Source organism: Acyrthosiphon pisum, chromosome X (genome assembly GCF_005508785.2).
Source record: "Acyrthosiphon pisum isolate AL4f chromosome X, pea_aphid_22Mar2018_4r6ur, whole genome shotgun sequence".
Classification (NCBI taxonomy): Eukaryota; Metazoa; Arthropoda; class Insecta; order Hemiptera; family Aphididae; genus Acyrthosiphon; species Acyrthosiphon pisum.
This window is the reverse complement of record NC_042493.1, coordinates 69,817,556-69,844,159: the sequence shown is the minus strand read 5'-3', so window position 1 is coordinate 69,844,159 and position 26,604 is coordinate 69,817,556. Positions and strand designations below refer to the sequence as shown.

Here is a 26,604-nt window from a genome sequence, read left to right as displayed (position 1 = left end):
ATCGTGACTCGTGAGTAGAAATTATAGGTGATATTTTGAACTGTCTATAACAAATCTCCAAATATAAGATAATGGACGTTCCCTTAAACTTACATTTTGAATAATAATCTAAAATAATACAGTTTTCCGTTATATATAGGTACGGTTTATACCGTATTTTACTTTAAGCATGCATTATTTTTTAAGGTGCTAATGGTAATAAATAGGTATTTAATTTATTTATGCATTGAATAATACCAAATATTTTAAAAACTCAAAATATTATTTCATAGTTGAAAATCTATCTAAGGGCAATCAAAAAAACGACATTTTACATTTTCTTTAAAATTAGTGTTTAAGTATTGTAATTTGTGCATTACACAGTCTGAATTAAAATCAAAAATTCTTCCGTTCCATTGAAAAAAACCAGACAATGTTGTTCATGGTTTGAATCTTACTGATAAAGTACTTACTACTTTGTCATGAACTAAACGTATAGCTGTAAGAAATAGTATTTAATGAATTTTCCAGAGATATGAAAAGTCAGGGAAAACATCGTATTGTCTTAGCAAATCTGTGATAAAAAAAAACTCATTAGGTTACAAACATCATATTACATATGTCGTAGACCGAAGTCATTTTTAACATATATCACAGGTAGTTATATAGGTGATATATTTTTATAAATTATAATTTATACCAGACACAATCCTACTATTTTTGAAATTAATGCTAAAATAAGTTATTGAAACTCAGGTTATTTTATTTTAATGATTTTAATGTCACATACTCTTTTTTATATTTATTCAGATTTACCGCAAGTATTCTTCTGTTTTATGAAAATTATTGGATAGTTGGACATAAGTAGGTACCCTTAAAACGACTATTTTAAATGTCTATGCGTTAGATTAAGATAAAGTGAAAATTCACTTCAGCCTGTTAAATTGATTGAAAACCGTTATATAAACCCATTATCCATATTTCCAATAAAATCATTATGATAAAAATTAGAGATTGCCTTTGGCAGAGAGTAGGTGTAAGTACGTTTATATGTATATAGTGTATTTTATATTATATTATATATAGTATAAAATGTGCTTTTGAAGCCTACTCATAGCTATGCAAGATGATGCCGTAGGACATAATAAATCTGGCTAAGCACTCGAATCCAAAATCAAGTAGGTACTCACCACGTATTTATTGTCATTCGATTATCAGATTTATAAATTAATATAATATGCGTACCATTGTCGCTTTGAATTATCTTGAGGTTTATTCGATACAGTAAGGCAATAGACATCACTTATATTATATTAGGTATTACCTACGTATCAATATTATACTAAACTGTCATATTAATATACGAATACATTCAGTATATAGATACCTATACAGTATACATATACTCACTGTTATTATTTGACATTAAGAATTTGAATACCTACCAATTGGAAATTACTAATTATTAATTCTGATTTAGAATATTTACATAAATAAGATTTATAATATAGTACCTACCTACATTGTTTATCTGATAATCTCGAATGTCTTAGGGGACTCCACTCTACTGTTTTTTGGAGCAAAATAGACCTCCAACTTAATTTTCACTTCAATAATAATTTTGAAAACATATTTGAATTTATTATGAAGTCTATTTCGAATTCTTCGAGTCAGAGTTATAAAAAATAATTTTTAAGTGATTTTTATTCCATTTAAATTCAAATATGTTTTCAAAATTATTATCAGAGTAAAACTCAAGTCAGAACGTTGGAACACGTATAAGTGTATTTTTCTCCTAAAAAAACTGTAGTTTGGAATCCTTTTAAGTGACTATATGGCAAACATTTACATTTTACAATGTTTTTTATATTGTTGATTATAGTGTAACAAAAAATACTTAGTCATATTTAATTAAAAACTCATGATTAAGTATACAATATTAATTTTCAAAAAGATTAATTATATGAACCAAGTATCGGCTTAAAATAATATACTTTTTCAATTATATACATTACCGACAACATTTATATCATAATAATAATATATTCATATATTTTGTAAGAAAATAGTGCAAATGGTTATTTTTTTAACAAAATATATTATATAAGACATAATATTATGTATAATTATTGTTTTTTAATATATTGAAATTCTGTGCATACTTATACAGTTATACGATATAAAGTTATGATGTATATGATGATATATCTTGAATAAGAATGCGATTTTAATTATAATATTAATTGACAATTATATGGTTTGTAATATATCTTTTCTATTAAGTGACAATTAGTGTATAACAATAATGTCAAAATGATCAGCTCGCATAACAATATTCTGAAATGTCGAGAGCGTATATCGTAATATTTCTATTGCATTTCATGTGATTTTACATCACGCGCAGTATACTTGTTTGTATCCCTTTTATATAACGGCTAATTGAAATCGAAAACAAATAGTATTTTATATGTATTTATTTTTCATGATAACAATTGGAGAAATGTCGAAGAAACCGCAATATCAGCTTGCAGAACACGGAAATGGCGTCTGGATGTGTTATATTCGTGTACAATTAGTTAATAAGAAGTTTTATTGAATTCACCCTTCTTGGAATAAATTAATTCGACGCGTATTTTTGTGCCCCCTACCCCACAAGGCGAGTCTATATCTACTCTATAATTTGCAATGTTCCACTCCCTCGAGCATAACACTATATATAACGCAGACAAATGACGATGTAAAAAAAATAATTTCAACGCATGCTTATTTTACAGTTTTTCACCCCTTGCACACGCCTCTCTATCTTTATACATAGGATCTATACTGCAACGACGTCACGAACAAATTTCAAAACATTTTTTTTTTCAAATATCATCGGACACCGCACAATTTTATAAAACTTTCTGGGAATTTGACGACGCCGTGTCAATGGAAAGCCCCTTCACTCGAGCCGTCCCTTGTGACTTATATTTTATATTATGCATATTGTATTTATTGTGTACAGATTTTCCGTTAATTTTGAGCGTCTATCTCTGTTTTCTGTGTTTAATATAGCTGTACATACTCTAACTACAATCTAGAGTTCCACGGAACAATACGAATTGTACGAGTATATAGGTAGACGGCCATTATATAAAACATCTGCTTTGTAAAAAAAAAAATTATTGTAAGTTATTTGCGTTCGTTAAATTATTACTCAAAGGCTAATATTATATAAGCTTAAATTACTAACAATAATGAAAATAGAAAAAAATGTTGTTTTTTTTTGTATATGAAATTTGAGTTGGGTAACAAATAACAATCATGGTAATTATTATAATATTATGATAAGATGTCACGATAAATAATAATTAATAAAGCCATTATTATATTTATCTATGAATGTTGTTAAAAGTTGATATCTGTATTAGTGCGCTTAACCATTAATGTAATGGCAGCTATTTTATGGTTATAACCTCGCGTGCGGAATACCTATATGTACCTATACCATTTAAGTATACGCCTAGATAGGTACAGCTTTTCAACATGTAATAAAAAAAATATAATTAAACAAGTCGTAAGTATGCGAATAATATAATTATGAACGGTATTGTGATTTTCATTTATATGTTATATAGTGAGTAGTGACCGACGTCCGTAGGTTACATAACGGGTCCATTATATTATATTATTATTATGTCTTATGCGATAAACACACATACTTAGCTACTCTTATAGACGCTATCGTATTATATTATTTTATTTACGATTAAAACATAATACATTCCTACCGAAACGTGTCATTGTGCCACCAAATAAATAGGTAATAAAAATCCTATATTAGCAGTGTCGAAGAACAAAAAAAAAATTGATATCCGATCGTCAATAACATCCCGTTTAACGGTCCAGCTCCGCATGCTTAGGTAAGGAGTATTACAATTACCCACCTATATAATATATTATAATTATTAAATTTGTATGCAGGTATATTGTTAGGTATACGTGATTTGGCAGTTTCCGAAACGTAAGACGAATAAAATAACTTCACAATATTACACGACAGTGATACCTATTGCGTCGGTGTGTTGATATGTTGTGTGTAGCAGAAAATAACCGATAAAATATCATAATAATAGTCTAATAAAAAATGTTTAAAAACCACTTACTTTTGAGTGCATGACGAGGAACGGCAGTTCAGCGGTTAGCTCGCCACCCAGTGCGCCCAAGTACAGCTTGACCTTGACCGAATATGATACGATAATACCGAACACGTCTTTGATGTCAGAACTCGATATTCTGCAATCATTATAACATTACGTGGTACGTTCCTATATTTACATACATATAACGTTTATATATATATAAAGGTACTTGTATATTATGCATAGGTATATATTTAGTTTAGGAGGTACTTTAATAATGGTGAATTGGTGAAAATTATAGATAGTAATAGCAACGCACACGTAACCTATTACGACACAAATCGACACAAGTCGGTGTAAGCACTGTCGCACTTGCGAAGAGTAATATTTTACTGTGTGTTGTAAATGTAATATATATGTGCACTTGAAAAACAAGACGGATTTCACGAGGGCACCCAACGTAAAATGCTGGGCCTCTGTGTTAAGTGTTATTTTCGGGTGCTATATAATACTATGTAAGTAAATTGTACATATTATTAATAAATGCCACCAAACTTGCCACCGCGAGTTTGAAGTTATTAATACATCTGCACGAACAAGATACGATATATGTTTAGAATAATATATAATATTATAATATTATATTATTGGGTACCTATTATGATTTTTATTGCTATCGTATTTTAGGTGTAAATCAAGTAAGGGCGCGCTGTGTGTGGGGTGTGTGCTCATCTCGGTATATAAAATATTAGTGACGTGAAGTGACGGTTGCAGGACACACACATATTTATCTTGGCAGGAGTATTTTCGACAATATCGATTTCGTTTACGATATAACAAATTTATAACATTTTCAATTTTATTAGCTATAAGGCTTGAAAATGTAATACAAGGTTTATCATAACTTTTTCTTAAAGGAACCTATAAATCTCAAAAATACTAAATCACAGTTTTTTTTAAATATACATTTCAACTTTCAAGTTCAAATATCAGTGAAATTAAATGGTCTTTCAAATGAAAGAACCGATTTCGTTATTTTTTTGTGATTCAAAAAATTATTATTCGTAGGAACTTAAGTTGAAGCTTTTCGTTGATGACACGTGCCTACCTATGTTATTATCTACTATACATATTATGTTCAAAGTAGATTAATGTTGAGCTATTTTATACCACTAACCTAAATCCACACCGTAATTGTATGGTAGGTACGTCTATATATTATTGACTTGTACGTAAATAGCAACATATTAAATAATATTATAATAAAAATACTATACAATGTATACGATTTGTTGTTGGTCAAAGTTAGTTCGATCTACCGCACTGTTAGAAAATGTTCATATAATTTTTATTCATAATATTATATCATATAGAAGAATAACATATAGGCTATAGCAATATAAATATAATATTACAAAATATCCTTAGAAATATTGGCTGACAGACCGTCTACGATCGGAATTGTTTTTCATCGCACACAATGATATTTTATCAATGAATTCAAATTTAACACATCCATTATAGTGACCTTTTCAATGACAAGGTATACACTCGGTGTACTTTTCATGAAAAAGAACGATCAAATATTGTTTGTTTTTAAAAATAGTGTACAAACGCTTTTTTTGTAATAATAGTTACCTGTATAGGCTGTAACTACTTCTACCTACCTACCTATCCATCATTTCTCTTTCTTTACACTCAATCAATATAATATTTATTGTTACCGGGGGATATTCATTTATTGGCACTAATGCTATAAATTATACTTAAAATTTCGGACAATTCTTATTACTTTAAAGGCCTATAGGTAATAGTTATACAGTGTATGTTACGACTGAAACTATTGGGTAAATAATGTATTTTGTAATTGTACAAATACTTAGGACATTATTTCTTGATAAAAATCGAATATTAATAAAATATATATAGGTATTAGTAAATACCTATACTTGACTATAAAAATAAATTATATATAAGACGTGAATCATAATACCCAACATTTTTATTTTGCCTGAAGTATTTACTGTTGGAAAATCATTTCCTATATGAATACAATTTGTAGACGTCCCTGGCTCTTGAGTTTTAACCCTAAATTTGCATAGTTTACTTATCCCTCTTCGTGCACCCACCATAGATAATAATCATATTTGTGTTCGACATTCTGGGCCACATTCCTCTAGGTACTGTATATTATAATAATACTAACTCAGAAAATAGTAATATTACATTAATTTTACATTAACCCATATAGTGTTTAATAAATTTTACGTCTGTCTAAGTACATAATTGTATATGTATATTATACTCGCACATTATACTTGCTTCGTTTACCTCGTTGCAGGTACCTATTGAAAATCTAAAATTCATATATATTCTGACAAAATCAAAAACAAAGTTTTACCTAAGTTTTAACTCTTATTTTCAAAAATAAATTGTTGACTACATGTCATACAAAATATTCAAAATAAACAAAATACGAAAATTGAAAATGAATAATAATAACCATACGATTGGTAAAATTTGTATTTGTTCTTAGTGCTAGCTATAGTATTTAATTGTTTTTTTTGTTAAGATTAACTATTAACATTTTTTTTATTAAAATATTGTTTGGAATAGTTTATATTTTGAATTTAAATTGAATGTAAATCAATGAACAAAAGAAAAGAAATTGTGTACATTTTTCAATATTGTATTCAGAACTCTGGAAAAAGAGAAATAAGGGTCTTGTACTCTAGTACTATTGTAATGCAGGACGTCTGAGTATTCTATAATTAAATAAAATCTAAAAATACCGTTGTCCAGAAATTTGAAAAATTCACTTTAATTCAAATGTTAAACTTTTATAAAACAAATCATTGTATTCGAGATTTTCGAGATAGCTTAAATGTTTTATTCATAATAAACAAAACCTTTTATTTAAGTGTTTAAATTAAATAAACAATTTATGCTATCTATCTTAAATATTTACCTGTAATTTGTCAGAATACATGTTTAACTTAATATAATATTTTTAGGTCTTCAAAGTAAAAATAAAATAAAATATTTTTTCCGGAATACTATATTATAATGTTTAATCTAGGGATGAGAAAACTTGTTTAAATAGTATTTTACATCTGTATAATATGAACACTTTAAGTTATTTGGGGTATTATTTTCATAGAAAATAAATAATTATGTTAACATGTGTCATAAATGTTTTTTTTTAATTCTTGTGTAGTTTTTTGTAGTAGGCAACTACTTAGAAAAAATGTTGTAAAAGTTAAAAAAAATTACCTTTCTAAAGTAACTATAGGTAACAGTTTCAATTTAAAAAGTAGTTTGATAAAACTTTTAGAAAACTCTTAAACTCTAAAAACTCAAAAAAAAATGTATAAGTCATATGTCATACATAGGTACAACTTAAATAAAAGAAAACAACACACTGTTGCAAAACCAATACATATATCATTCCACATGGAATCTAAAACAACTTTTAAATTTATTTCCGAACAGCAATACTGCAGGTCGCAACCTCAACAATTTGACGTATTACAGTCGTATGTTGTTATACATTAGATATTATCAAATACTATTAGAAGACAATAAGGAATATAATCTTAGAATTAGCTATATAACCACTTTTAAACTTGATTTAAAAAAAAATGATAGTTAGTTTTGCTATTTTAGTATTCAAGTGGAGCACTGAATTGGTTTTACAATAATGTGTATCTTTTTAATTACATTTTTTGTGCGTTCATCATTAGGTTTTTAAGCAGAAAAAACCAAAATCTTACACTTGCATGGTTTCTAGAAAATTGGATGTGATTGGAAGCTTTGGGGAGGTCTCAACTATAAAATGCAAGTGGTTACTTTTTTAAATAATTTAAAAGAAAACATGAATATTTACAAACAACACAAGTTTAATAAATTGATTTATCGATTTTGAGGTTTTTTTTTTTGTAATTTATAATTTATATAGAAATAAGTAAAAACTGTAAGGAAAAGGAAAAAACATTAACATGATAGCCAAATATTTAGATATATGCATTTTTCGGACAAATTTAGATCTTCTAAGCCATAATAATGTTGAACATGTAAATATAAGATTCATCTTAATCTGTTGTTTTTACAGTAGTTAAAAAATATCAAAAATATAAAGTTATCCATGATTTGTAGAAATCATAAAAATGTTCAAGTTAGTTTATAGCTAAAAATACATTAAAATATGTTTACTTAATGTAATACCTAAGGCTTGAAAATTGAATATTTAAACATAATATCATAATAATTTCTTCTCAAACAATTGTTGTTTTCTTATAATAAATTATAATTAAAAAAATATTTATCGTAGAAACTTGAAACATTTCACAATTACTTAAAATATCACTTTCTATACACGATGACATTTTCAAAATATTTATACTAATAATTTTAAGTAATTTATACCGCAGGAACCTATTCATAAGTCTCACGACGTTCTATGGTTAAACGTGATGTTGACTTATAATTTAATAGCTACCATATTTTGTATAATATATTATGATAATTATTAAATAATATACTTGGTACAGGAGGGAAACAGTAGCATATTTTGCTCCAACCTCCCCCAAGAGTTTTTTTTACACTATCAGGCAATGCGTATAATTATTAATTAATATACATAACTTTCTTAAATGTCATATTATTAATAAATGTAGTAAACGTGTAACTTAATATGCAATTTTTTTTAAAAACGGCGGAACTGTAATGCGATAATTGGTATTAAAAAATGATATGCTATTAAAGATGCGTACATTTAATTCCGACAAATGCCGAAAGCAGACTTTAGAGCGTTTTTTTTTATTGATATATTTTATACCAAGAGTCTAAGAACTAAGGCGGATGTATATTTGTTTACAGATCGAGTGTACAATAATAATATGTCGGTACCTATATATTATTATTATACTCCGTGCATGTGTATAATTATAATCGAATAGTCTGGATGAGAGCTGCAGTGGTTAATACGCATATTATACGAAGCCATTGAAACGACCCATTCCCGCGTGGCTTTATTTGTCTGGGGAAATTAAAGGATGAATATTAATTTACGCCGCCGTCGGCATTGTGTCAGTAAAATAACAAGGCAGTTCATCGGTCAACATCGATAAGTATATAGGTAGGTCGTATTATATTTATATATTATATTATATGTCTGTATAAAGGACGGGCTGCAGTTATGACGTGCGTATCCGTGTAAAAAGTAAATAATAATAATTTATAGGCATAATGATATTATACAATAAACATGGCCATCATCACTCATCGACCATCGTACTCATTTCGCATTCCAGATTATTTATATAATATTATAATATAGGTATTATTACTAGAATAGACAACATCTGCGGGAATAGTATCTATACATTATTATATGAAACCTATACAAGTAATATTATAATAAAACGTGCGCTGTTCAGATATAGTAATGATGTTTACTTACAAGACGGACGAAGCCAACGAATGTTCTTGATTCTCGCTGATCTGATCCTCTAGAGCAACGCCGTACCTCCCCTTGACGTGCTCCAAGGTCGGCAACATGGCTATAGTCTTTTGCATGGACGAACCCGGCAATATCGGACATCCCTCCCTGAAAAAAAACACACACGCGACACACGCATAAATATATAATCATTGAGTATATATACTTATATATATATTACTTATACTCAATGATATAACATACAAATACAATCTATGTACATAGTAATATACTAATAAATAATATTGTATTTGACGGTTTAATTCTATTATAGTAGGTGAGGTATCCTGTAGGGACTCCTGGGGGGGGGGGGGGGATACAGTAAAATGTTTGTTAGGGTATTTGAAAGTCACCACACCGTCCTTGGACGAAGTCAATAACCTGCACACGGAATAAAGTCCATATCCAGCGACAACAGGCCCAATATATATGCTGATTATATAAGCACGGAACGCCTAATATAGTGACGTCAATCAGGGCGATAAGGAGATGGCCTCCTTACTCACAGCATGTCTTATATAAATAGAAGCCATCTGTACACAGAGCTTCAGAAACACTTAACTCATAATCCCAGCTTATGGTACTTGTGTGGGTCACGGACTTTGTAACAGCCGCATCGCCGCTGAGTACATTCCCAGTCCGATATAGTAGGTAAATAATATTTCTCACAGGTATAATTCTGTCTCAACAATTACAACAATTCTAATTCGTTTTTAAGTTTAAGATGACTAGTTTTAATTATTATTAACTTTGTGTTCGAGTTTAGGTATACTTTATTCAAACTTCTACCTATTCGACTTACAGTGAGCAGTTGAATTTCTCGATAAAGAAGCGTGTCAGTCACCTAGAGCAATATCGGTCACTACGGGGTGTATTTCCCACTAGGTATTTTTCGTGTGGGGAGGGACGTAAAAGATACTTTTACCAACCTCCAAACACCAGAAAACAGTGTGATTGTGTATGTATAGCGAAAGAAAAATGAATGATCCATGCATATGTATCACAATATTTCATTTTTGCACCCCCTACTATGTTTGCCAAGTGATACCTATAAATCTACATATATTATACCGCATACCACGTTGGTTGTCCGTCTATACGTCATACCTATTGTACCAACTGAATTGAGAACGCAACGGAACCATTTTAATTATTTCCTTATCATAATAATACTGAAGTTATACTGAAGTTATATAATTTTATATATTAGATAGGTAGGTATTAATCATTTTATCTAGACCAAATGCATAACAATATGATAATCATTGTGTGCATAACATATTTTGATTAAGAAATCTTAAATATATACAATTGAATTAATGCTTTGACAAGTTTAAAAAAACATTTAATGACAAACATAAATTTGAATATCAATATAATATTATTATTAAGATGTATAGTAAAATGTTTTAAATCATGAACATAATATTTGAATGGTGTACGCAGACCTTATAGAATTTACTTGATAATATGTTTAACACTTTGAATGGAAACCACAAATGATTTGATTATAATATTTGAGTAAATTAGGACGTCATTAAACCAACAACAATAATTTAAAACTCATACATTACGATACGAGGATTATTCGTTATATTGATTCATTAATTGGTTCAGAAAATGTATGATGGTATAATATAATATACATGATACAACGTTTATAAGCTCTTCATTAAATATTTCGACTGTAGATGTAATAAAAAACTATTTATTACATGTCAACAGTTCAGAAGTCAATTGTATCATATACATTCATGCAGCTTTAAAGGTTTTTTTTTCCTATGTACCTTATTATACACACACATTATGTATTTAATATGGATTGTTATGTTATAAAACGTTACGCACACATTATCGTAATAACAGCCTTATCACTCCGAAGGTCACTACGTTAGTACCTACGCCACATGATTCGTATTTTGTGCAGAGCCCGGCTACATCACAGGTATACAAAATATTAATCTAATTTATGGACTTTAAAGTTTAATCAGCTGTTTAGCACTGTGAAGTCGATTATAATATTTGAATCCGCAGCAGTTCACTCACTATTATAAGGTACCTTAGTTATACACCATAATATAATTGATACGTAATATTTATACAGTAGGCACTTAAGATTTTAAGTGCCTAGTCAATCCTAGTCCTTAATACACATACGTTGTAATACTATATGTTATACATAAACAATACAATAATATTACTTATGTACCTAGCGGAAGTCATAATGTCTTATGGCTAGGCAGGTAATAGAACTGGTAACATGAATTAGATCTAACATAGGTATACATGTTTTTAAAATATTATTTGTACTGTAATATCGTTGCTATATCGTTTTTAGTGTCACACATTCGGGAGAGAAAAAAAAATGTGAACGCCGAAGAACGCTCGAAAGTTGAAAACAATATACAATCATAACCCATATTATACTTATACCTACACCTAGTTTTGTTTCTAATGTATATCATATACTTTGGTACCTAGGATATCTACTGCCCATGTTTTTATTTTTACTGCACGCTCGAGCGTCTGTGAAAATATGTGTTTTTTGTTTGCCATGCGTGTACAATATAATATTATCGCCGGAAGAGTTTATGCCGTCACTCCCTCATCCCCCCTACCCCTCCCCGCCCATCGACATCATCCATGTCGACTTGCAGCACACGCCTCGGCACCGAAGCGCGCACGCATTGTCAGAATCATACTGTTTCTATTCGAAAACATTTCGCCATCCGCAAATAATATGATATAACATGAATAGATTCAGATGAATGCCCAAATTATACAGAGCGATTGTTTTGACAGGAAACACCATCAGTGTATCTTGGAAAGTGTTATTGTTTCTGAATTTGGATTGATATTATAATGTTTTAAATAAAATTAATATTCTTTGTTATTTCATATCAGTATAATTATTGTTTTATTTTTGAAATATTTTGAATAATAACATACCTACATTTTTAATTGCATTATATTCCAAAGCGGAATATTTTTTTAGAAATTTTATATGCATAAAAAATCGAATTTCGAAAGAGGAGTTAATTTATTAGTAATAAATATTTAAGTTCCAAAGATTAGTGTAGACTGTAGAGGATCAACATAATATATTGAGAGGTACTTCTGTACTACATCACTCATCAGTCTTCCGTTAATCGAAACTTTAGATAGGTAGGTACTATATTTAACTACTCGTTCCAAATTCCGTATTTTCCGTATACCAGATACGAGCTTGGCCCAGTTGGTATACGTATCAGCACTTAATATTATTATTGTTATTATTATCCCAACAAATACACTCCGTGAAAATAAACGGCTTTAAAAGTTGTGATACTAAATAAATAAATAATAAAACTCGATTATAGATTCTGATTTCTGAGGGGAGCGATGAATGTATATCGGTTTTATAATGATAATATGTTTTTTTTTCGTGCCCACCAGCAGTTAAAATGCTACAATCTCCGACATTCTCTCAATGGTTTCTGGTAAAAAATTGGATCTAATTGGTACTATTATAGGGGTCAATAGAAAATAGTTGGGCAAGTGCGTGTACCGCTCTGCTGCACAGTTGTAGGTATCGAGTGGGCCACTATAATGGATGTGTTGAATTTGAATTCAATGATATTATCATTGTATACGAAAAACGATTCTGAGCGAAGACGAAATGACAGGTATACATTGCGAAGTATAGGTATATTTCATGTTATTATTGCTATTAAAGTAATTTATTTTACTATTAGTAATACAGTACCTAGGTAGGGAGTATACATTTTTTCTGAAAATATTGCATTTGAAAATATCACAGTGTGTATAATAAACGTTTTGTATTTAAACATTTCAAGTACCCACAAATAATATTTTTTAGCTACATCAAAATAACTAAATTAGTTATTCTTTGTTAAAATATCTAATTTTCGTGTACATTTTTTTAATTTGAATGTATAGAAAACTATGTTTATATAGGAATGTTGGTAATAGTAATTAGTATGAACTATTTATGAGAAATCTTGTTATACATTTTCAATACTGAGCTATAAAATTTGAACATTTTATAAATTTAAACTACAAAATATTTGCAAATTCATGATTTTGTTGAATTTTGTCAAAATGTGCACGTTAAATGCTTATATGAAAATCTTGTTTATGTATCTAAAATATTTTTAAGCTGATGTTATAATTTCAAATTTGTTGACTTAACGAAAAACATTTTATCGATATTTAGAGAAAAAAAACTAAAAAAATGTGAAAATTGATAATGTCTATGAATAGCTAACAAAAAACCGTTATCATGTATAGAGAATTACAAAATAAACATTTGGTAAAAATTCAAGTACCTGCGGTTATTTGTTTTCGAATTATAACAAAATAATAAAATCGATCCATGAGAATTTGTTAGTTTGCCGCTTTGTTACGGGTGAATAAGTTTAAACTTCAAACGCTTAAAAAACCTATAAATATGACATTCTATTAAGCTTTTTTGTTTGTTAAAGGTAGAAAAACTTATAAGGAATTTTATATACAATATTTTCAAAATTAAGATAAAAATTAATTTTTTTGTTAATTTCTAACAAAATAATTTCCAAATTTTCGTGATTTCAACGAATTTCGTTAAAGTTCTAACTTCAGATGCTCATAAAAAATTATTGTTAGCTAACACTCAATTTTTTTTAAAATTACCTACACTAATAAAAATGTATGAGAAATGAGGACATTACGTTTTCATGTTTTTCGACAGAACAAACAATTTTACAATTTTTGATCGACAACAATTAAAAAAATCTAATAAAAATCTAAATTTTCTTATGCCTATAAATAGCTCAAAAATAGTCAAAATATTTTGAACTGGCGTACAGAAAGTTCTTGTATAAACATTCTGTGAAAATATCATATATATACGGTTATTTTTTTAGAGTTAAACCAAAAACCAAAATTCACGTTTTTTTTCCAGTCGCTTTTGAAAATTCCTGATAAGTGAGAATATTCAATTTTGGACTCTTGAATGAACCAATTAAAACATTAGCACTAGAAAAGATACTAAAGCTTAAAATTGAAACATTTTTTCGTTTCATTTTCGTGTACCTACATAGAGAAATGCACACAAGAAACATACTTTGTAAAATCAATACATTCACTCCAAATCTAAAATTTAAGGAAACTCGGGAGTTTTTACGCAAAACCAGTTTTTGACAAAATCGATTTTATTTATTTGTTGTACCTACTTAATAAGTGATAACTATAGAAACTTGAATTTTTCACTGGATATATTTTATATAAGCATTTTCTAGATTTTATGTAAAATTTAATATTTTATTATTTTAATATTCGACTTTTTATTTATTTATCCACAATACAAATTTGTCTATTTATCACAATATAAAACACCCCCACATTTAATATATGTTTCGTCATAAGTGGTTCTTACGGCATTAAATTACATAATCACAATTTTCTTTTATAGGCATTTGTTTCAAATTCAAATTTAACAAAATAATTATTTAAATAAAATGTAATTTTAGTAATTTTGCTATAATTTAAAAATATTGCTCACACAGATTTAAAAAATTTTGCTAACACGTAAATATATAATTATTTTCTATGCACAATGACATTTTTCAAATATTTAAATTAATATTAATCTATACCGTTTTACTGTACGTTGTGTTGACTTCTACGTTAAGAGGAGGCTACACGACCGTCTACATCAATCATTATCAGTGGTAAAATGCTAAAAACATGTCATCGAAAAACAAACAAAACATTTATCAAAAGTGATTTTTTTAGAGCAAAAATACCTATCAAGAGACTTATAGAGAACAATACATCGAAGACAACCTCATCGGTGTTTTTTTGAAATATTAATCTTGAAAAAAGTTACAATTATTAACAAAATGTAAGAAAAAAGTTTTGTACCTTTTATAACGTGCAGTATAATATATAGAACAATGGAAAATCCAGATGAGGTTATTTCGGAAATTATTGTTCTTTTTGTATCTCATTATAGATATATTTTTCCTCTAAAACCACTTTCTAATAATGTTTTGTTTATTTTGCGTTGACAATTTGACACGTTTTTACCGCTAATAATGATTGTACTCTTAATTATATAAATAATTAATAATACTATGATAATTATTATACAATAAATCATATAGGTAAGTGATTAGTTGTTGACAGTTTTGTAAAAAGTACTTTTGGAATTGAATTTTAACACATTACAAATATATTAATTTAGAGAGTATTTAAGAACGAATACAAAATAAATACTTGTAGTGTATATAATACTTTTTAATTTTAGAATTAGATAAGAAAATTAATGTTATACTCATCACGAATTTCAAACTGTAATACTATCACATTTAATTATCATTAGACCGATGTAGGTACTACCTACTTAATTTTGTTCTAAAAAATGAAAAAAAAAAATAAAAAAATTAGTTATATTTTAATTCTGAAATACTTAAATATTGATTAAATAATAATTTTTTGTTTATAAAATATAAAATAAATAAATGTTTTTATTTTTTTAAATTATAAATATAAATAAAATATTATAATGATTATCAAAAAACAATCTGAATTATGATGAATAGTTCTTATGAACTTTTAAAAGTATTTGACTTTCAAATAGAAATACGTGCAATATAGTATTTAAAAAGTATTCTAATTATTTCTAAATACTAAAACGTATTTAATTACTCGAATATAATTAGATACTTTACAATACTAGTTTTGACAAATATTACTTGAAAACTGCAAGTATTCTACTTACTGTATTAGTATATCACCTATAGAAATAGAAATTACTTATATAGCAACATAATGTATATAATAAAATATCGTATCATTAGAAATTTAGAAATAAAGATTCACTATAATATTATGTATAATATTATATTATAATAATAACACGTTTTTCGGACAGTGGCCCACGTTTTGGTTGTCAATGTGTTGACGAAGATATGTTTAATATAGGTACCTTATATTATATAGTCATATATAGCCATATCGTATATAAGGATCTGATTTATTTTAGGGGACAGATGTGCCCTGTAAGCGGATGAACAAATCGAGTGGTATATACGCGTCCGAATATCGAATTTTTGCTCTTACATATTTATATTTCGTACGGTTCGTGTCGACGACCCTTTTCAATATTCTGTTGTTATTATTATGATTGAGTGATATCTATACTACCTAGGTACTGCACTTACACCCCCTACACATATACATTGATCAGAAGTGTATTGACGGTAGGGGGTTGACCTCGTCGGATGACCTCCTCGCTAGAAATGTTAAACCTTTTAATATATCGAAATCGTATATTTAAAAAAAACGAAGGAAGATTTTTTTGTTTATTTATTTATTTGATATAATAATAATAATAATAGGAATATCAAGGCAAATTACAGTGAATTAATAACAACATAATATACAAACATGGCATCAAATTTAACTTTAAAATATTTATAACATAAAAATATAATAATAATATAATTATAGGTAAAATAGAAATATATAATTATTAAATTATTGAAAATGATATACGATATAGATAAATAACAAAAGTAAGCATTAAAAAAATAAATGTTCATATTACATAAGGCACATATTCTCGGGATTCTGGATGATTGCAATATATTTAATAGGGGAATGTACCAAGTATTCTTTCAAGTGAGGAGGAATGAAAAAAAGCTCTTCGGTTCACAAATTATCATGGTTTTATTTTAAAGGAAATGAGAATATAAGTACGAAGCAATAATCAATGTCATTATCTAACAATTTACTGAGAATAACGCATGGAATAAGAAATAAAAATATTGTAACTTTATTCTAACTTTTAATGACTATAAATTTAATATAGGATGGAGAATATTATGATCATAGCCAGAATTGGACGTACTAAAGATTTTGCAATTTATTATATGAAATAAACCAATAAATTGTATTTTATATTTCTTAAATTTGTTTGCAATGGGTTAAAATCAATGTATCCCATAAAATACATGTGACGTGGACGAATAAGCGAAGAATAAAAGTATACCTATATATATAAATATTTTTTAATTTAAATTGTAATATACGATCAATAAAATTCTTTTGTATATAAAATATATACATTTTGTTATTAATTTTGACATGTAGTCTTCAGATAGAAGTCATTCACCTAACCGGTTGGTTAGGACGTTAGGTCATACACTTATAACCAATCTTTATTAATTTCATCGTCGATGTCAAAATGTGGATCACATTGATACCGACTCTAGAACCAAAATCTCTCTGGACCGACACATAGTATGTGAGTGTGTCGGGAAATCCCTGTGACAAATTAATTTCGAAGTCAAAGAAAATTTTAATTATAATTAATATGTTTTTTTTTTTTTTTTTTGGTATTGTAATGAGTATTTTAAATGTATGTTTTGTTGTATATATTTACATTCTACAAGGCTACAAGGTTGTATAAAATGTTTTATTAATTGTTATTAAAATATTTTATGATATTAAAGAGGGTGACGGGGGTAACCCACTCACGGCTTCGTTATTGGAAAGCTATTTTATCCTCCCACTAATTAAATATATTCCTAAATACGCCACTGACTTATAGACATTAAATGGATATCAAATTTTTTACAGGTTGTTAATTATTGATAAATATTTAAAGTTTTGATTTGCGCGATACCTTCCCCCCTGCATCACTCCGCTTATTAAGTTTTTAACATTTAAACCTAGGGCTGAGATTTGTACTCATGGGTATATTATTATTTTAGTAGTAGAATCTTATAGATTTGGCCAGAAATATCAAAATATCACCTGATTTGCTCATATTGGTATTTGATACTAAAAATTATACATTTTCCTTTTTTGCATAATTTCAGTATAATAATAATATACATGTTATTGCATATTTTAAATATAAACACGAAAAAATTTTATTTTTTGGTAGGTGTGTATTTGAACAAAAGTAGCGGAAAAGGCTATAATATATGCCACATCAAATTATGCTCCTAATTTACATTTTATAAAATCAGAGAATTTGCCTTTGACGGGAAAAAAATTTAATAATGTATAGGTTAGGTTATTAAAAATGCTTTGGATTTATTTAAAAGTAATACTTAACAAAAATGATTTAGCTTGCATAAAAAGTAACTTTTTTCAATTTATTTTCAAATTAAAATATGCTTCTATTTCACTTAATAATAGTTTGGAAATTATTGATAAATTCATTGTATATTTTATAATATTTTTTTTTTTTTGCATATTTTAGCATATTTTAACAAATGAAATGCATATATTTTATTATTTACAAGTCCGAGCCCTACTTATAACTAATTAATTATTACTCGTTCGAAATTCATTTTGTATACATTCTCATATAATTCTCAGAAAAAATATTCTGCATCGGAATTTGAAATTAAAAATGTAGGTACGTAGTTACTTCAAAAAAGTAAGAAACTAAAAAAAGTATAACAATAAAAACAGAAACTAGAAAGGAATATAACTTTTCCCCCCAAAAATGTTATTTTGTAATGAACTCAAATTATGAGCAAAAAAAAAAAAAACATTTTCAAAATAGTAAACACTTTTCAATAAAATTAATTTTTCTTTTTTCATTAGAATCACTCTGTATTATATTTTTGCATGTGTTATTAGTTTCCAGCCCGATCGCCACGACAATACATACACAATAGGTATATGGCACGCGTGTATTATATTCCATCCAAACGGAATGGATTTTGATGGTGGTTATAGGAACTGACAATTATTATTATGATTTATAGGTAACACAATACTGAAATAATGAATAGATATAATAGGTACAATAATGTAACATTGCGTGTTGTGGAATGGCACTTCACTGGCGCTTTACTGATGCTATTTATCGAGCAATATTGGACGCGCAAATTGTGTGAAAATTCACTGCCTAGGGTGAGCATTGGCATAAACTGCACGATTTATAATATTATAATTTAATACACGATGACATAGGTAGGTAGACATGAATATAATATGTAGCACCGACTGTTGCTTCGATGCGGTAGTGATATTGAAATATTAAAATGATATCTTAATATAGTTTGTTTTTGATTTTATTGATTAGTGAATACTGATAACCTATACCACTGAAGTTAGATGTACCCACGTAATTGAGCTACTTTTTGCCTATTTAAATCGTCTTGAGGTTGGCTACCTACCTATAAAATGTAAGTGAGGCAAATGTGCGTATACCGTGGTTAATATATTATTACTTTTTTTCGTTGAATTGGTTTTAAAATGAATCCAATATTTTTAGGCGTACTCCGGCCCACGAGAGTCCATACGTAAACCGCGCATTCATATAGTAATACGTGACGTCTGTTTTCTACCACCATGATGCCATTCCCACTATTCGGCAACGTGCCGATGCGCAGTGACGGACGCGTTCTGACATATGGACTCTCGTGGGCCGAAGTATAGTTACTATAGTTGATCGACAGTAGGGTCAGACTGGCCTATAGTGTATATAGATGTGCTAACACTCGGTAGGCACTCGACCGTATGTGCCTTCTGCAGTTCTGCCCTAATTTACTTATATTTGAATACGTCATATTGCTGCACAACTGTTAATTTGCAAAGTCCGCATGGTGTCATATCATAATATTATTAACAGTATTTAACATAAAATCACATTTTTGTGAAGTACAAAACAAATATTACACTTTTTAACCAACGAAGGATTACATCGCGCATAGTATATAGTTACATAATATATCGTACCATTTTTATATTATTTTTCTGTATTAGGATTTATGTTTGTTGTATATTGTCGTATTGATAGTTGTTTTTAAAATCTATAAGCATTTTATTGTAACAACATATTTTATATTGCACATGGTGCGTATATAGGTACCTATAGAAAATAAATTTTGTACACAGTAAGTCTGTAACCGACGATGTTTAATAACATATGCTTTGTCGACAAATGAAAACAATAAAAGCAAATATATTAAATAGTACCTATATATAGACGTTTTAAAAATGTCAATAAAAATCTATTAAATTATTATAACTCAAGAAGTGTGGATATAATAAAGACTATTGAAAAGCCGGTATATTATTTTTCAAATAACCCTCCCTATCGTGTGCTTGGATTACCAACATATGCCCATCCTTTTTCTGCATTTAAGCCTTAAGAGTTAAGGGTTTAGTTTCAAAGCTGAAGTGACTACACAATTCGTTATTCGACTTCGTGCTATTCAGAAAAAAGAAGGTTTTATAGTTTTAATATACGAATTTTCGTAGACTGATCAATTATGATTTCATAAAATAAAGAAAAAAGTTCAACTTATAGACTAGACGCACAATATAATATAGATAGCAGGTATGTGTTATAATATGTTGTATATGTAATGTAAATATAATACATTATACCTAATATATGATTAGTTATTATCCTATTTTATTCATTATATCCCTTGACCACATTTCATAACACATACAAATTAAAATAATATCGAGTAATATCACTAATATACACCTACTTATATTTGACATTTGGAGTGTAAATAGTGTGATAGTTGTGTTTATGTGTTAATGATTGAGGAAAATGTTTTTTTGTTTAAAATAATGAGTCTTTTGTGTACCAAATAGAGTTGGTAATACCTAATTTGACGTTCATCAGATACAATTAATAACTATATCAACGGCATAATTATATATGATGTCATGGCTCATTTTTTATCGACAGTTTTTTACAAAATATTTTTTTTCTAACTTTTATTACATAAGTAATAGTTGAGTTCAATCAACCACGCCTATTTTAAAATATTAAAATTACTGATTTCATTTTTATACAATATGTTCGTTCATACAAATTTTGTTCAAATTTAATATTTATCATCAATATTGTAAATTGTTTGCGATTTTACTACAAGTAAAACATCAAACTGTTACAATTTGTAGAGAAATATTCTTATTACTGTGATAACTGATAAGCATAAATGTTGGAATTCAAATTCAAAGTTTTTTGACATATTTCAACGAGATTTGACAAGACACCATAACTTATAATATTATATTGTAGATACCTACACGTGAAGTATACTATGTATAGCTGAGACAAAATTATTGTTATATTACTTCATTATTTCTGTCATTCCCTATACCTTGAAATATATATTTATAATTACCTATCTGTGCTCAAGTATCTACCTATATAGTAATACAAATGCAACAATAACTATGATAATAACATTATTGTATTAATTGACTATCATGTTTATTATTATTCAATAACGCGTTGAACAAAGTTGAGTGTTGACGTATGAAAAAAAAGAGTTATAATTTATTAATACGTGTTATTAAAAATGTATTAACAAAACATTAACAAATATGGCTTTGTTCGTGATAAACTGCGGGTCGTTGCTCCAATGTTGTTTATATAATAATATGATGGCCACGCATTGGCCGTGTATCTTTAATATTACCTACAATCTACATTGAGATAAAAGTGTAAAACCATAGGCAACTTTTTACTGTTGTTAGAACTTATAAAGCCGTTCTTTATTATAATATAATATCGACCTAATAACCGGTGTCATCATAAACGTTGTTCGTAAATTGCAATGTATACGCTGCAATGGAAATTATATATATTATTTTTATTGTAGATCAGACGTGTATTGGTCTAAAGTGGCCAATAAAAAAAAAATAAATAAAATGAGAATTTTGCTCCAAATCCTCAATGTTTGACCCGACAGAATAAATACGATTTATCTATGTGTTAGGAAACATAAAATATATAAAATATAAACGACTCGATGTGGAAATCGAAAGAATTATGTTCTGTGGTCAGTGATATACGAACGTCACAATGCCACATTGCAATAGATACAATGCAGAGTTATAAAATTATAAACAATATATTATGTAATATATTAATATATATATAGTTGTATAACTATTGTAATACGAATAAAATCTTACTTAAGACAGTGGCTCTTATTATATTTTGTGATTTATGTGACAACAGCTATAGAGGACAAAAAAAAAATGTGAAAATATATTTTAAGCAGTCTGACTTTAAAACAAAATACATACGATACCTATTATCGTTTATTTTAGTTTATGATTTAGTAATAATATTATGTTAATACATGGTTTTATTTTATTTTATGTTTTTGTAAATAAAAATGATGATATTTTTTAAGTTCATATTGTATATTATATCCTTTAAACTTTAGACACAGAAGTGCACTAAATTGTATTCTAAATAAATAATAACATATTGTTTAACTTTGAATATAAAGTACATACAAATACGTTCGAGAATATAATAACACGACTTCTATGCCGGATCACATAAACAATCACTTCACATTTTTATGAATCAGTAGTAAGCTAATGGTCCTTTATGTTAAAATATTATCATGTTAGATTGAACGGCCCATGATTGATCTATTACGTTTTAGTGAACCATTTAATTAACATTTTTTTTTTATGCAACTCAGCAATAGTATATAGCTATAATATAGTAATGAATATCAGTTCACTCACTGAGTTTCGACGGCAGCTATAGTAGTCCTGCACTGTCCGTTTTGGAATATGACTATGTCCACGATCTGTTGCATAAGCACTTTGATTTTTTTCACCATTTTGTTGCTGCTGTTTCGTATACATAACGTTACTTGGACGTTTTCACCATGTGTGTAAACCTGAATTAGAACGCAACAAATATATAAATATATTATAGATTTTGTTATTATGGTATGTATTATTATCCACTCGAACTCAGTTCAACGAACCTAATATTGCCGTATTATAATTTTATATTGACAAGTAGATATACTGATAACCAGTGGTCGGGACGCTACTGTTTTTTTGTAGCACGCTACTGCTACTCCCCCAAAAAGTAGCTCGCTATCGCCAAAGCAACTTTTTTTTAAATGTAGCACGTTATTTCTAACGCTATTGTTTAAATCTAGCACGCTACTTTTTCACCACATTTTTTCCAAAAATGTTTTTAATTTATTTAGATATTCACTTGAGTAGGTACTTGGTCATTATTTGTTAATGCCTACCACTATTTTCTTGTAATTTCAGAAGGCAGGTTTATTCAATGTATCTCATGTATTTCTGTAACAAAACTCAAAACAGATAAACATTTTATTGAGAATTGCGAATTAGTAGTTTGTACTGATTAGACATTCGGTCACTGGGAGAAAGGATTTCATACAGCGAGGGGATTAGTGATTACAAAGAATTTTGATTTGCTAAACATTTTTTAAAAGTTGAATGCAAGCATGGATCTAGAACATCTTATGTTCCGCTGTATAGTTTAAGTGTCAAGTGGACCTTGTCGTTGTGTACTTGTGTAGGTAATTGTGATGAAAATCAGAATTCAATGATACATAGAATCTAAAATACTGTTTTTTACATAAAAAATGTAATACCTAAAAGAAACACAGATAACGCCGAATGCCAAAAATAAAAATAGTGATAATAAAATACTAATATATTATTAATTATTATTTATGGTTCTGTATTTAATAATATAAAATATAACATTGTAATAATACTCTTATGATTATAGTCTTATCTATAATCTATGATTAGTGCGGTACGGGTTAAACCCAAAAAATTAAAAAATACACTCATCTTATCATGAAATAGGTTAAAAGTATTAAGTAGCGATAAAATAATGAAAATGTTCGCTACGCTAACCGTAAATTTCTAGCGCGCTATAATATTTCGCTACATTCTATATATTATAGTGATGCTACTATGTTAATCGCAACAGCCTACAGCTAAAGTAGCGCGCTACACCCGACCGCTGCTGATAACAAACTCATAAGTATAACTAATACTGATTTTTAAAAGAGCTTAACAGTCTAAAATATAGTGCTGCCGATAATATTGTACCGTGCGAGGTGTAGAATGACTATAACCCCCATCCCCAAAATTTCGTTTAACCCCCCCTCACGTAAATTGTTTTTAGTTACCTACGTATTTTGAATATATGTTGTGTACCTAAAATGTTATAGGGTATTATACCCCCCCCCCCTCTCCCTCATATGTATTTATCACGCTACGCCTATGTGACCAACCAAATGTACCTATTCTAAATTATAATAAATTAATACATACAAATATAAAACGCACATTGTTAGCTGCAGATGGAGTGCGTAATATTACGTAATAATATGATTCTAATGTTGAGTGAATCGTCTAACTGGCTAAGCACTCGGCAGTGAGGGTGGGTGTGTTTCTGACTTCTGTGTCTGTGTACTAAATATACTTAGTCATGTATTTAGAATCTAAATTTCAGTCTAAATAGTAATATTTTTTACCATGATTAACCTTTGTATACAAATACAATAGTTGACATTTTGTAGATATTTGAATAATGATCTTGTAGATATTATAATTTATAGGCAGACACAAGATATTCGATGACTATAAAAACAATAATGTGTATGTTACTGCCTGTAGTAGTTACAGTACCTATATAGGTATGTAACAGTAAATTAGAGATATTGGCAAAATAATTTAAAAACTGATCGATAACAAGCGCGATACTTAAAAATGTTAAAATAAAACAGACAGTAAAAAACACTTAACTTCTATCAAAATTCGAAATCAGGGATTCTAAATATTCAGCGGCGAACTATTGGAATGTTCCAGACCTTTTATTCCAATAAACCTCATATGGGTCATTCGGTATTGTACATTTGTACAGGGACCCTACGATGTAGGAACGTTTAAGCGATTGGTTATAACAATATAAGTCAGGTTTGGATTTATAGGTTCAAAAAAAAATTGAAAATTGATAATATTTCTTAAAAAAACATAAATATATTCCTTATATTATTCTCTAAAAAAATAATAAAAATATGTTTTTTTGTGTGACATAATAAAAATGTGCTTCGGATAATGTGCAGATTTTAAACAAAAAGATGCACTTATATATTTGGCATTTTTTTTTTTACTACCAATAATATTTATAAAAATAGAACAGAAATTCATTACAAAAGAAAAATTATTATTTTACTTTATTGCTACCTAAATGATAAAAAAAAATTGTACCTATAAAGGGGCGAATGTAAGTTCCCACACGAAAAAAATTACACCCGTACGTGAGTTCTCACTCGAAAAAAAATTACACCGAATACAAACTTCCTTCCCACTTTATTCAGACTTAGGACTGACAACTTAAATGTAGTTGGTGTGGTTAAAATTTGTTTGTTTTTGTGTTGCATAAAAAAAGTACAATCAATTTTTTAACTAAATCTAGTCCAAATATATAATAAAAATTAACAACATAATGTGTAGGTATATGGTCCACATATTGCGAAAGCTCAAACACTTCACATAATCATACTGTGTCGTTATTTTTAAAGTTATAATCTGATATTTTGTTATTGATATAGTTTCCTTCCTAATATTCGGGCTAGTGCTAGTTCTGATACAAGTCTTAATACAAACGCTTGCAAAAGTACACATAATGTATGTGGACCATACCTACACATTATATTATTAATTTTTATTATATATTTAGACCAACTGCGTTTAAGTTGTCAGTCGTAAGTTTGAATAAATGTTCGTGTGGGAACTTACGTGCGGTTGTATTTTTTTCGTGAGGGAACTTACATATACCCCCTATAAAGATAGGTCTCAAAATTCAAATTCAAAATGGCAATAACAACTGATAAATAAAATAATATATTATATAGCTAATATTTTTTTCTCACTACTTACAAAATATTCCAAGATATTCTAAAGAAATTTTTCATATTTCCTAAACCCGGAAATATTAAAGAAAAGCTTTTACTTGTAAGCTCTGCATGTTGAACGAATCGTGAAAATGTTTTACTCTCATAAAGCTATGCACATACTATTATAATATATGCTCAGACGCTCAGTAATAATGATGATATTATGTAACACGCTAAGAACCCTAAATGCAAGATTATATACAACGACGACTATATCTATTTCGACCACAACAACAACAACAAAAACAAAAACAACGAAAAC

At 28.2% G+C, this 26,604-nt stretch overlaps 1 protein-coding gene across 1 annotated transcript in view; it reads right to left on the bottom strand.

Moving 5' to 3' along the window:
• Window positions 1-26,604, bottom strand: part of LOC100163599 (arrestin homolog) — a 45,481-nt gene that overhangs the window by 5,773 nt on the left and 13,104 nt on the right. The window contains exons 5-7 of the mRNA XM_001946922.5: window positions 23,125-23,282; window positions 9,562-9,708; window positions 4,125-4,254 (exon numbers count right to left, since the gene is read on the bottom strand). Of these exons, the coding sequence (XP_001946957.2) occupies window positions 4,125-4,254; window positions 9,562-9,708; window positions 23,125-23,282 (435 nt within the window). The remainder of the gene's footprint in view (window positions 1-4,124; window positions 4,255-9,561; window positions 9,709-23,124; window positions 23,283-26,604) is intronic.